Source organism: Anabas testudineus, chromosome 16, assembly GCF_900324465.2.
Source record: "Anabas testudineus chromosome 16, fAnaTes1.2, whole genome shotgun sequence".
NCBI classification, from domain to species: Eukaryota; Metazoa; Chordata; class Actinopteri; order Anabantiformes; family Anabantidae; genus Anabas; species Anabas testudineus.
This window is the reverse complement of record NC_046625.1, coordinates 3,811,879-3,823,922: the sequence shown is the minus strand read 5'-3', so window position 1 is coordinate 3,823,922 and position 12,044 is coordinate 3,811,879. Positions and strand designations below refer to the sequence as shown.

General features: G+C 40.2%; 1 protein-coding gene across 1 annotated transcript; it reads left to right on the top strand.

The window, feature by feature from the left end:
* The first annotated feature begins 4,817 nt into the window (after positions 1 to 4,817).
* arl4aa (ADP-ribosylation factor-like 4aa) lies at positions 4,818 to 8,271 on the top strand. Its single transcript, XM_026372971.1, is given in 4 exon segments — positions 4,818 to 4,887; positions 5,615 to 5,977; positions 6,817 to 7,376; positions 7,378 to 8,271. Coding segments are annotated over 2 exon segments (603 nt in total). The 5' UTR covers positions 4,818 to 4,887; positions 5,615 to 5,977; positions 6,817 to 6,908; the 3' UTR covers positions 7,513 to 8,271.
* Positions 8,272 to 12,044: the final 3,773 nt, after the last annotated feature.

The window sequence follows — 12,044 nt, the reverse complement described above, 5'->3', positions numbered from 1 at the left end:
CTCGAGTTTCCTGCTGTCTTAAACACCTTGTGTCAGCTGTCTGAGTTGGTACAAACCAAACAACTGGATAAAGCTCATTTAAACCACAGCTATGACCTCAGATCTTATTTTTATTCTATTTTAGAATCTTATCTTATCTGGATGGATACACTCCAAGTGATAAGGGAAGAAAGAAAATACATTTAAAAATCACATGGGGGCAGATAAACCATCTGTTAACACAGTGCTGACATACTGTTAGAGGTTTTCAGTTTCCTATTTACACATCCAGCAGATCAGAGTCGTGTCTCGACCTACCTGACAACATTCTTCACATGTCATCAGCTTCTCATCAGCGGCTCATTAGCTGCTAAATGTTCACCAGCTAGCTGTTAAATTGGTTTGCATAGTGTCTGAGCATGTGGACAATATACAGCACACTGATGACAACACACTAAATGCTTAGCTGCTAAGCTCGTCAGCAGACGTGGTTGGAAATGAACGACATGAGGTTTTACTGTGACAAACACCAACCTGGAGCAGATGCCTGAGTACAGATCATCTTTACATGTGACGCATGTAATTACATTATCGTGCAATCACGTCGTGCCTCCTGTCATCCAACAACAACACAACTAGGTGTGAAGCACGGATGAATTGAACACCACCACCTTGTTGTTGTAGTCTTGTTGTTGCCTTTAATGGCTTGGAGTACAGAAGCACATATTACTTCAACCAAATTAAAAACGCACATATGGACTCCCAGCATCATGTTCATCAGTCTCATCAGACAGAAAATAGCTGATGACGAAACTGAGAGTGATAAAATTGTTTATGAGTGAGATTCATGGACTCTTTTATGAATGTTCCAAGCAGAAGAATCAACCATAACAAAGAAAAAGATCATTGTAATAATAGAAAAGACAAAGTTTTGCTAAAGAAAACGATCTGTACGGATGTAATTGAGTCATAAACAGCATCTAGAAACTCGAACTTGGTGCATATCAAATAAACACAGAGTCCAGGAGGAAACACAAGTTGCTTTCACAGCTGTTGTTTAGAGACTGTACATGAGATTTGACCACACAGATGCTCAGATGTTCCATTTGCATAAAGCTCCTGGCAAATAAACAGAAGTGTTCTTCTCTTTTTCGTTACAACCTCTTTTTTCCACACTGCTTCCCGGACTCTGCTTGTGTAAAAATATCTCATGTAGCGACGGCCGACGTTAAACAGCTTTCTGTTCTTGCAGCAGAACCTGGAACAGGCGTCGTCTCCACAGGCCGACTCCTGACCTGCCTCGTGAGACTCCCTCAAAGAATTCAAGATGTTGATCAAGGGGTTGTTCTATTGCATAATGTAATTCTAAGTTCATCTAACGTTGTGTAGCCAGCACAGGCTGAATCTCACTTTAGCTTTATCTGACCTCGTCGGCCTCAACTGTATGACAGAAACAGTCATTACTAACACTAGTTCACTGCCTCCTATCGTCTCCTCTTTGACTTCTCCAGCTGCAGAACATCAGTATCTGCTGACATCTGGTGGAGTTAATGAGAAATGTAGAATGTGTGGAAGTATTCCTACATCAGTTTTTAATGGGACTGTCAATTAAACAATGATTTCAAGGTGTAACTTCAACAGTAATAGAATAGAATAATAATACTTATGATCCGTTATATCTGTAAATAACTTCAACAGTAATAGAATAGAATAATAATACTTATGATCCGTTATATCTGTAAATGACTGTCCTACCTGCAGTTTGCACTGGTAAACCAACTTTCCTCTATTCACAGAGCACATTGTTTGTGCTGTTGCTAAGTTTCTGTTTTCTGTTTTTGTTGAATGTCCGTCTGAGCTCAGCCCACTTTGCTTTATTCCTTTTGTGAAGAGCACTAAAGCTGCCTGTTACCAAGCAGCACTTTTTATGAGCCGTTCACCTTGTGCCACTGTCTGCTCCTTTCTCCTGGGGTTAGGTCTGTGTTCATTAACCTGGATCTGAAGACAGATTCGAGGTAAGCACATACCTTATCTGTCTAAAAATGGTTCCGTATAGCTTGTTGCATCCACTCTCATCAGTTCGCTTTGAAGGAAAAGTCCACTTCTCTGCAAGTCAGGATCTCTCGTTTGCAAGAAGCAAATATTTCAAGCTTCCAGATCCTGAGAGCTGTGTCGACGTGAGGAGCATCAAAGCACCAGATTTCTCTCTTAAACTGTACAGATATGTGTCAGTTCCTCAGAAGAAAGACGGAAAGACCAGTTTGAATCTGTCTGTACCACAACCTAGTGAAGCAAAGAGGAAAACTAGAACATATCTGCCGAATGTTTTACACGGGAGCAAAAGGAGAAAAGACCCTTCAAAGTTCATCACGTCGTACAGGCCTCCCGATGCTCTGGAGTCTGAGCTGATGTTTGTCAGGAGAGGAAAGTATCCTTCTGAACCTTACAAGAACCCCAAACCTCACAACTTCAGACCGGTATGTTTCTGGAAACAAAACACATGCATAATTTTAACCAAAGACACAGAGAGTGAATACAAAAAGCTAAAGTTTGTCTGGTTGTAATGTCTAATACAAACACAAGATGGCGATAAACACATAACAACAGACCAAAGGGAAACTCAACATTAAACTCTTCACTTGTTGTTTCAGCTTGATGAGACGCTTCCAGACATTGTTACCTCTTACGACAGAGACCCTGGTAACCTGAATTTAAAATTACAGCACTTGGACACATGTAAGTGGATTAATGCACTACACACACACTTTACACTGTCAAAAGCCAAACTTTTGCCGGCACAATTTAATAGTAATAGATGCATATATTTTCTTTTCCAGTGCGGACCACGACCACCAAGTCAGACTTTGGTTTAAAGGAAACCAGCACAGGGATGGACACTCATAAACCCACAGATCCTCAATGGGACGCAAAGCTTGTACTTCCTCAGCTGCCCTGGCCTCCGAAATCAGCTTCCTATACAGTCAGTACCCATGTTTGATTTAATGAATGGGCCTTTTCATACGTCATGTTATCCTATGGCCATAACCTCAGAGCACAGAGTACTACCAAGCAACCAAGTTTCAATTTATATACTGCAATTATACCCATACTGATACTGCACATGTCTGTTTCACAGAGACACCGGCGACGAAGAGGAGTGTACAGTGCTTTCTTGGACCGGGTGGAAGAGAAACTCTCTAAATCCTGGAACAATACAACATTTTAATTCTATATTTCATTCAGTTTTTATGTTTTTAAACAGCTTCACTGAGTCTGAACTCAAGAACAAACCATCAGTTATAAACAGGGACACCCAAGTTTGATTTACCTTTTGAAAGGCTCCATCTTGAATAGTTTATATTTCTACATTGTCAAAGACAAAAGACGATTGTGTAAATTGTGCTTGTTAAATATTATGTACCACATGTTTTTCCATTGTTTGAGGTTTGACTGATACTTTAAATTAGGTTATTGTTCCATCAATGGACCAACAGCACTCTGCTGCAGCTGTTTTCCTCATACCTGACCCTACCACCACATTTGAACAGGAAATAAGGGCATAAAAACACAAACTTATAGCAACAACAGAACACAGCTTTTGATTTCATTACATATCTCAATGTTACCGATGATTTGTGCAGCAGCTGACGGACAGAACTGACAGAGACGTCAGCGATAGCATGAAACATATGGCAGGAACGTGCATGTGAATGGTGTTATGGAGCCCAACCCTCCACACTGTGAAGCCCACTGGTTCACTCACAGCTGCTCATTTGATACTTCAACAATCATAAACATGTAAAGCCCGAACATGTCTAAAGCATAACTGAAATGACTGCACATATGTGTTTAATGAGTGCATGAAGTCATTGTGCATAACTCGTGGACTAAATTTAAAATGAAAGGCGTTTCAGTCACTGCATTAAACCACATGATCCATACGCTGCCATGTGTTGCACTTAATTTAATCCCTTGTTATTTTTTCCAATAGCTAACACTGTCATAAAGGCCTCCATCTCATAATATGGTGGATAACAGCACCAAAAATGAAGCATGTGTTTGTGCAAATCACTGCTTTAACTTAAAACATAAAAGGTTGTTAAAACAATAAAAGTCCTATATGTTGGAGGGAGAAGGCAGGAAAATTATACTACTACTAATGATATTATTAAAATTATATTACTCTTCCTTTGAATCTTTAGCTCTTTTGGCTAAATTGACCTAAACTGAACATTTTAAAACCTGTTTAAAAAAAGATGCATACATTTGTATAATGTTTATTAATATGTATATTTATAGAATGAGTTGTGCATGTTGTTTAATTGTGTGTGTACTTGAATAAAATACTTATTTTATCCCAAAAGCACTATAAACGATGTGGTATGCAGCATGTGTCCATGCTAATAAATATGAATATAATATAATAACACTGAAAAGACACTTTGAATAATAATTATAAGTAATCTTTTGATGCTGCATGGTGGTTTTACCAAATTAATATTATTATTGCTAGTATTATGAGACTGTGGTTCTGTTATATTCATGATCTTTGAGTAAAAACCAACAGATCAAACAAACTATGATGTCCAAAAATAGTTTGGACACAGCAGCAGCAGCAGGTTATGTAAGACAGAGTCATGGCCACAGGCCAGTGACTGTTTGTTATTCTTCGTGCACGGTGGGCTGCAGAGAGAGGATGCTGCTCTTCCTGCTCTTGGACCAATCATTTTAAACGAAAACACGCACATGAACAGGGCGGCGCTGTTTCTGCACACACACACACACACACACACACACACACACACACACACACACACACACACACACACACACACACACACACACTCCCTCTCTATCTCCCGCTCCACACACAAACCGACACAAAACTAAAACACACAGAGCTGATCGGTAAGTGCACTTTGAATTTCACTTTTTACTGCCTGTAGTTTAGTTTAGTTCTGGTTCCAGATTATTAATATGATCATAAACCCGGAGACACTTCGGACTTGAAGTGTATTAAAGCGTGTTTTGTGCAGTTCTAATCTATATGATCTGTGTTTTGAGTTTTCCTCTGATTCTTATTAAAATGTACCATAAATAGATAAATAAAACCTACATGTGAAGTACTTTTATATTCATTCTACTAAATACTTTAACTATATTTGAGAAGGAAATGTTATTTGACAGCTGTTCATCATCCATTTACAGAACTATTTGTAAAAATGCATGAATGATTCTTCATGTTAAAACACTAATCACTTGTATACTAATTAATTATTTTAGTTTAGTTTAGACTAATGGCTGAACGAGGCTTTCAGCAGCATTTATTACAAAACCCTCTAATTAATAAAACAAAACAAAACAAACAAACAAACAAACAAAAACAATAATCGACAGAAATTAAATAATCAGAAATAAATAAAAGTAGCAGTAAAACATGCTTTGATATGAATATATGAATAATATACTGCTATAATACGTTGTGGCAGTCTTTTGTGTAATTTTATTTGAATACTTTCAAGTACATATTTCTGATCATACTTGAATAAAAACATTATTCAATTAGCTGATGAACTAAAAAAAGCATCTAAGATGTCTAATATTTAATCCACCTCCCTTCAAACATCCTTTGCAGCTCAGTAAAGATATAACACAAAGTGAAACGTGTGACAGACAACAGGTGATCCAGGCTCCAGGGCAGAGGAGTGATTGACAGCCGTGTCGGCCAATCAGCTGGCGGAGACCAGCGCACACGCACCAATCGCAGGCGCCCGCAGTATCGGCGTGGGCGTTGTCCCAGCCCGGGCTCGCACACAGCAGCCGTGTCCTCAGCGGTGGATCCACACGGGACAGCGGGACGCGCACGGACGGATCCTCGGTCTCTGGACGCAGTAGTTTCCGTCGTCGTTGTCGAAATAAGACGTGGAAATAAACCGTGGGTCGAATCTGAGGCTGCGTGGACGCTGGAGAAGATCAGGTCTAATGTGTCCTCAGACTGGTAGGTAACTGGAATAAAAAGACGTGTGTCCACCTGTCGGATAAATACTCGTTATTAGTCCTTTGTAAATGTATAATAATAATAATTATAATGATCATATAATAGGCTGTTATATAAAAAATAAACAGTAGCAATCAGATAAATGAATTGTGGGCGACTTAGTACAACAAGGGGCTCCTGTTGCATTATTCTGGACTAAATATTACATTTAGCACATTAAAATAGGTCTTTATACACATTTAAAGTATTAGGTGAGCCCTGTAATTCCCTGTCATGGTGTGTTAGATAATGCTTTGGCTCTGGTACAGTTGGGTGATAAATCAACACAGCACTGAAACTGACACTGCTCAGATGTCGTCTCCTGGTCTTAAAGGTTGCATTAATTACACTTTGTGGACTTTTCTGAGTCAAATGAAAAGTGATCGGCCTGTGTTCACAATAGGTAACGTGAAATGCACCAGTCATGGTGTCTTTATCAACATATTCTGTCAGAACGAGCTCACTTTGATATTATTTTCTTGCACACTGGTGTAAAGACCAGTGATTCCCCTAACCCTAAAACTGAGGATGTTTAGTTTTTATCTGAACAAACTCAAAACGAAACGTCTGACGTGTGTTATGGCAAAAAGCAACATTAGCATTCGTTGGAGTCTTGTTTAAAGCCACTTGACAAATGTAAACCTCATATTGGCTCCTGAGGACAAACAAACCTGTCTTCAGCTGCTAGTTGCCACATCATATTCACAAGCTGTTAACTGTGTCTGTCCCCTGTTTGTTGGTGTTGGAAAACAAATCATTGGGTTTATCAAAGTGTTTCAACCTGTGCACTTTGCTTTCAGGTAACTGCTGAAGTCAGACTGGACTATAAGCAACTCTGATGATTATTGCTGGGCCGTTTTCCTTGATCACCAATTGTTCCTCATGAGGAAAGATGGGCAATGGATTGTCAGAACAACCTAGCTTCGTCTCGAACATCCCGTTCTTCCAGTCTTTTCACATCGCCATCCTTGGGCTGGACTCTGCGGGGAAGACCACTGTTCTGTACAGGCTGCAGTTCAATGAGTTTGTCAACACTGTTCCCACCAAAGGTTTCAATGCAGAGAAGGTCAAAGTGGCTCTGGGCGGCCACAGGACTGTGACCTTTCACTTCTGGGACGTCGGCGGTCAGGAGAAGCTACGCCCCTTGTGGAAGTCGTACACGCGATGCACAGATGGCATCATATTTGTGGTGGACTCTGTGGATTCAGAGCGCATGGAGGAGGCCAAAACGGAGCTGCATAAAATCGCCAAGACATCTGAAAACCAGGGGGTGCCTCTGCTGGTGGTGGCTAACAAACAGGACTTGAGGCACTCCTTGGGATTGGCCGAAATAGAGAAACTGCTAGCGCTGAAAGAACTGGGCCCCTGCAACTCCCTGGCATGTGCAGCCAACATGTGCCATCATAGGAGAGGGACTCAGGGAGGGCCTGGAAAGACTCCATGATATGATCCTCAAAAGGAGAAAGGTGCTCAGGCAACAGAGGAGAAAGAGATAAACTAGACTCGTCTGCTGTTTTATGTGAAGGATTTCCACCTGAGTGGATTCAAGCTTCTATTGCAGGTCCACATTCAACACGCTGAGTTTTATCAGTCCAAAACAGAATTTTTAAATTTCCCAGTCCTGGTCTCGTGATGATGCTGTTGATGAGGAAGTGACACATAAAGGAATACAGTATGAAGACAAGAAAGTTTCAGACATGTGTGGATATGTTTAAGAGTTTATATGGAGTAAAAGCACAGAGGTATTGGGGTGTGGAAGGGTGATAGATGCTGTTTTAAGGATGTTTCACGAATGGCAGACGGCTGTTCCAGTTTTACCAAAAATAATTTAAGAAAAGGCTTTTTCTTGTTGAAGGGTTACAGTGATGTAACATTACTACACCAGAAGGGGTAATGAAATGAACATCAGATTTATTTTACAGTTTTATATGTTGCTATCAGTACTAGCTACTTTTTTACACTGGACATTCTTTGTAAAGGAAAAGTATTATCATGCATTATCACATTATTATTGATTTCCCTGCTGTCTATATCTCTTATTTTGTTTTCTTTTTGAAGCACTTTAGATAATCAACTTGTATGAAGTTTACAGTTGTTAAATAGAGCAAATTGTGATGGATTTTTACAGAAGTGTTTGGGAAAAAGACAGATTCTGCTGTACAGTAGGTGGACCTCATTTGCCACATTGTCGTTAGACAGGTTATACATCATGCTTTGCTAAATAAAAGACATGTAGAGCAAATTTGGTACTGGTATGGAGGCTATTATTACATCCACTGTGTCATTTAGGAGCTTGTATTTAAGCAGCTACTGCTCTTATTTCTGCTGAAGACAGGTTTTGTTTAGTAACCTTGTTAAAATCTGCAGGTACTGAAACAAGCAAAATGAGAAACAGGAAACCATCACTGACAACACATGACTAGTTCTGTCACATGAAGATATTGCAGGAGGTTTGCGAAAGAACAAAACACACAAGCTCTGGCAGCCAATGTGCTAATTATCACTTTAGGCATCTTGTGGTATGATTATGTTGACATAGGAACACATTCAAAACTTGTGGGTCCATTTTAATGACAGGTGTGCAGGTGTAAAGTGGTGTTCTGTCTGTTAGGCAAACAGGTTGATAGCTGGATTAAATTCAGAGTACACATATTTTTGAATCAAATTAATTAAGTGGCTGCAGAGTCAGTGTCAAACAGGCGTAATAAACCAGTGTTTGGTTAGGTTAAAGCAATAAAAGGGTTTAGTTAGGGTTAGATAAAGGTTTTGGTTTAGTGTAAATGTAAACGTGTCAGGAGTCTCTGTAGCTTTCTATGTATTACACAAGACCACAATCTTTCAGTAACCTTAACTAAGTGCTGTCAATTTAATAGTGCTGTATCCAAGTAGATATTGTACTGCAGTGAAATTAATAACATTATGTTAATGGAGCTCACGATCTGGTTGCAATTACGTTTCCTACAACACATTATTAATGTTGTAAATTAGAACAGGTTGCACCTGCACTACATGCGTGTTGTGAAATTAACGAAATATCTACACAAATGGGTGAAACTGCAAAGATAGCTTACAAAACCGTAGCTTAACGCCAATTTCTAAAGAAAAACAGAAATACTATCGACTACTGCAGTGTAAAGGTAAAAGATTCCTGCAGCAGACAGGCTGAGGCTCAGGACTTGAAAATGTTGTCAGGGCAGTCTGGGGGAAGATCCAATCCAACAGGCTGGGGCAGGATACTGTGAAGACAGGGGCATTACTGGGTATTTATGGAGTGCGCTGGGTGGATATGTGGCCCAGTGTATTAACGCCATTTGCTCTTTCATTCCTTTAAAACAATTAATGACTGTAAAACCCAACAGGCCAGTGCAGCAGCTGTGTTTCTAAAATAGCTGCGATGCAGATTGGAGGCTCACGGACTGAATCACCAAACATCCTCACTTTATAAATACTTGTTCCAGTTAAATGTGATAATTACGACCTTGACGTGGGGTTTTGGGGCCGTATCTCAGGGGGTCTGCTGCAATATTTAAAAATAGTAAGATGTGGCCTTAGCGGTAGATTTACAGCAGAAGATATTTTAACTGAGAGGGACATACAGCACGGGTTTGAACCCAAAGTGTTATGGTCACATGATTACTGAGCTCCCAGAATTCCTTGTTTTTGTCAAATGTTGATGATTCATGTTTTTTTCTTAGGAATCCCAGCTGCCTCTTTCCAGCTTGTTTGAAAAAGAAAACTTCCTGAACAAAAGGAAGCTTAAGGGCAAAGGCGTATTCGCACCTTTTCTGATTCTGCTTTCATTTCTCTGGAAACCACATCAGTGTTCAGTGTCCGTGTGTGCGTGAGTGCGTGAGAGTGTTCATCAGTCCAAATGTCCTGTGGTGCTCTCTGTTGTTGTACGTACCTTGGGTCATTTCCTTTGATCTGCTGATAGCTCTTGGCCCAGTAAATCAAAAAGCTTGTTCCCACTCTTGTGCTGACTCAGTTTTATTTGAAAGACCATAACAACCAAAGTCACTTTTCCACTGTATATGTTTCTTTCCTGCATGGAGGGCTTCCTTTATCCCTTATTGTTCATATAAAATCCTTTGTGAATGATGGATTAGGTGCTTGTCCAGGGGCCGTCCATTAACCCATTAACCTCACATAGTGTTTTTGGCACAGGACCACTCTAACCAACATGAAGCGGAGCACATCGCTGTGCCCTCGCGAGCATATCTTGTTTGGAGTAGCTCATCCAGACAAGAATTCCCAGACGTTATTGCTTTCATACTGCACTGGAGCCATCTCAGCTGCTCCATCACCTCGGGCATGAGTGTGGCAGTTATTTTTCAGGTTGAGCAGCATTCAACTGAGTACTGCACAAAATGTTCTGCTCTGGTGTTTGTTTGGTGACAGCGTCTGAAGCAATGAGAATTTTCTGCAGCACATGACGGAGCTGTAATTTGGAGGAGCTGGCGGTTCCAGGCAGATTTCTCCACACTGTAAATTTCCATGTCAAAGGTTTTCTCTTAATGATATCCTCAACGTGGTCACACCCGTGAAACACCCTTAACATGGAAACTCAAGTTATCAAGAAGAACACGTGTAGTTTAAAGATACTACAATGTACAGTCACTGCTATTAGTTTGCATTATTTGGACATGACGGTTGGCTGTAAAAACTATGACGTCCATTAGCCACTTGGAAGCTGTAGCTGATTGATAACACTGTTTCATGTCTGCTATCTAATAATGGCTGTGTACAAAATGAGCAGAACGTTTAACTTGATAAACCCTGAATTCAAGAAATAACTTCTCCCACATCACTGCACAATAGACCAGCTATTCCCAAACTTTTAAAGCCAAGTCACACTCCCACACAAAACATCCACGTGCAGCTTCTTCGCATGAGTTACGTGATAAGAAGCTAAACTAAATCAAACCTTATGCAGGCTGCAGGCATTTTGGTGGGTGAGGGAGCAGTGTGCAACCTGACAGGCTCTGGCATTGACAGACAGTTTCTTGTTTTAATTTAAAAAAGAAATGTATGCCAGGGATGGGGAAGCTCAGAGAAAGGGACGATAACAGCAATAACAGCAACAACAAGTGGAAAAAACCTGGTGCTGGGCATCTTTTTACACTAACAAGTCAAATTTAAGCAGATATTAACAACGGCATATCCCCTGAGTCTTAAATACAATGGTGTCAAAGCTACAGCCCTATTTGTTAAATACTAAAAATGAATTTGTCTTTTCATTGGTTTTCTTTTGCGAAATTTTAAAATGCTCATGCTCTGAATGAGACTATGTGCGATGTACTGAAATTAAATTTAAATTATCCTTCCTGGGAGGAAATATGCATGAGCTAAAGGGGAACTGAACCTGAAAACATGCCTGCAGCATTGAAGTGTGTGTTTGTGAGACAATGTGTAAATGCCTTTTTTAACCTTGAACTCTGGGTTGTTAGGGAACTGTTGCTCGGCCATAAACATGTCTACAAAAAGTCGGATGAAATCAGGTCGTCTAAATAAAACCACAAGGTTCATGTTCTGCCCGACCATGATAAAGTAATATTTGTGTCAAACAGCAAGACTGAATTTTTCCCATAAACCCACCTCCTGAGGGTTCTCTTTTTCTGCTGAGTTTTAAGATTTACCCTGTTGTGTACTTAAAAAGGGACCCAGCTATATATGCATACTCCCAGCCTGCTTATTATGCAAGGTTATCATGACGGGATTCATTTTTCTTCCCCCAGTCTATTGAGAGCGAGTGGCCTATTTACATGTGAATTCCTCCCGCAGCCTTGCTCAAAGTAGTGAACGGGGCCACCTGCAAGGGGAGAGGGAGGAGGAGGGAGATGCTGTTTGAGGAGCTAGAGAAGTGTACTCCTGTTTTCTTTGCTGCAGAGAAGAGAAGCTGTTTTCATTAATCCTTGAGACCCACAGAGACAGACGGAGCAACCTAGTGCCGAAGTAAAGAAAGACAAAACAGTCAGGTTGTGTTTTACTACCACATTACACCTCTTAAGATATATTTTATTTAGTTACA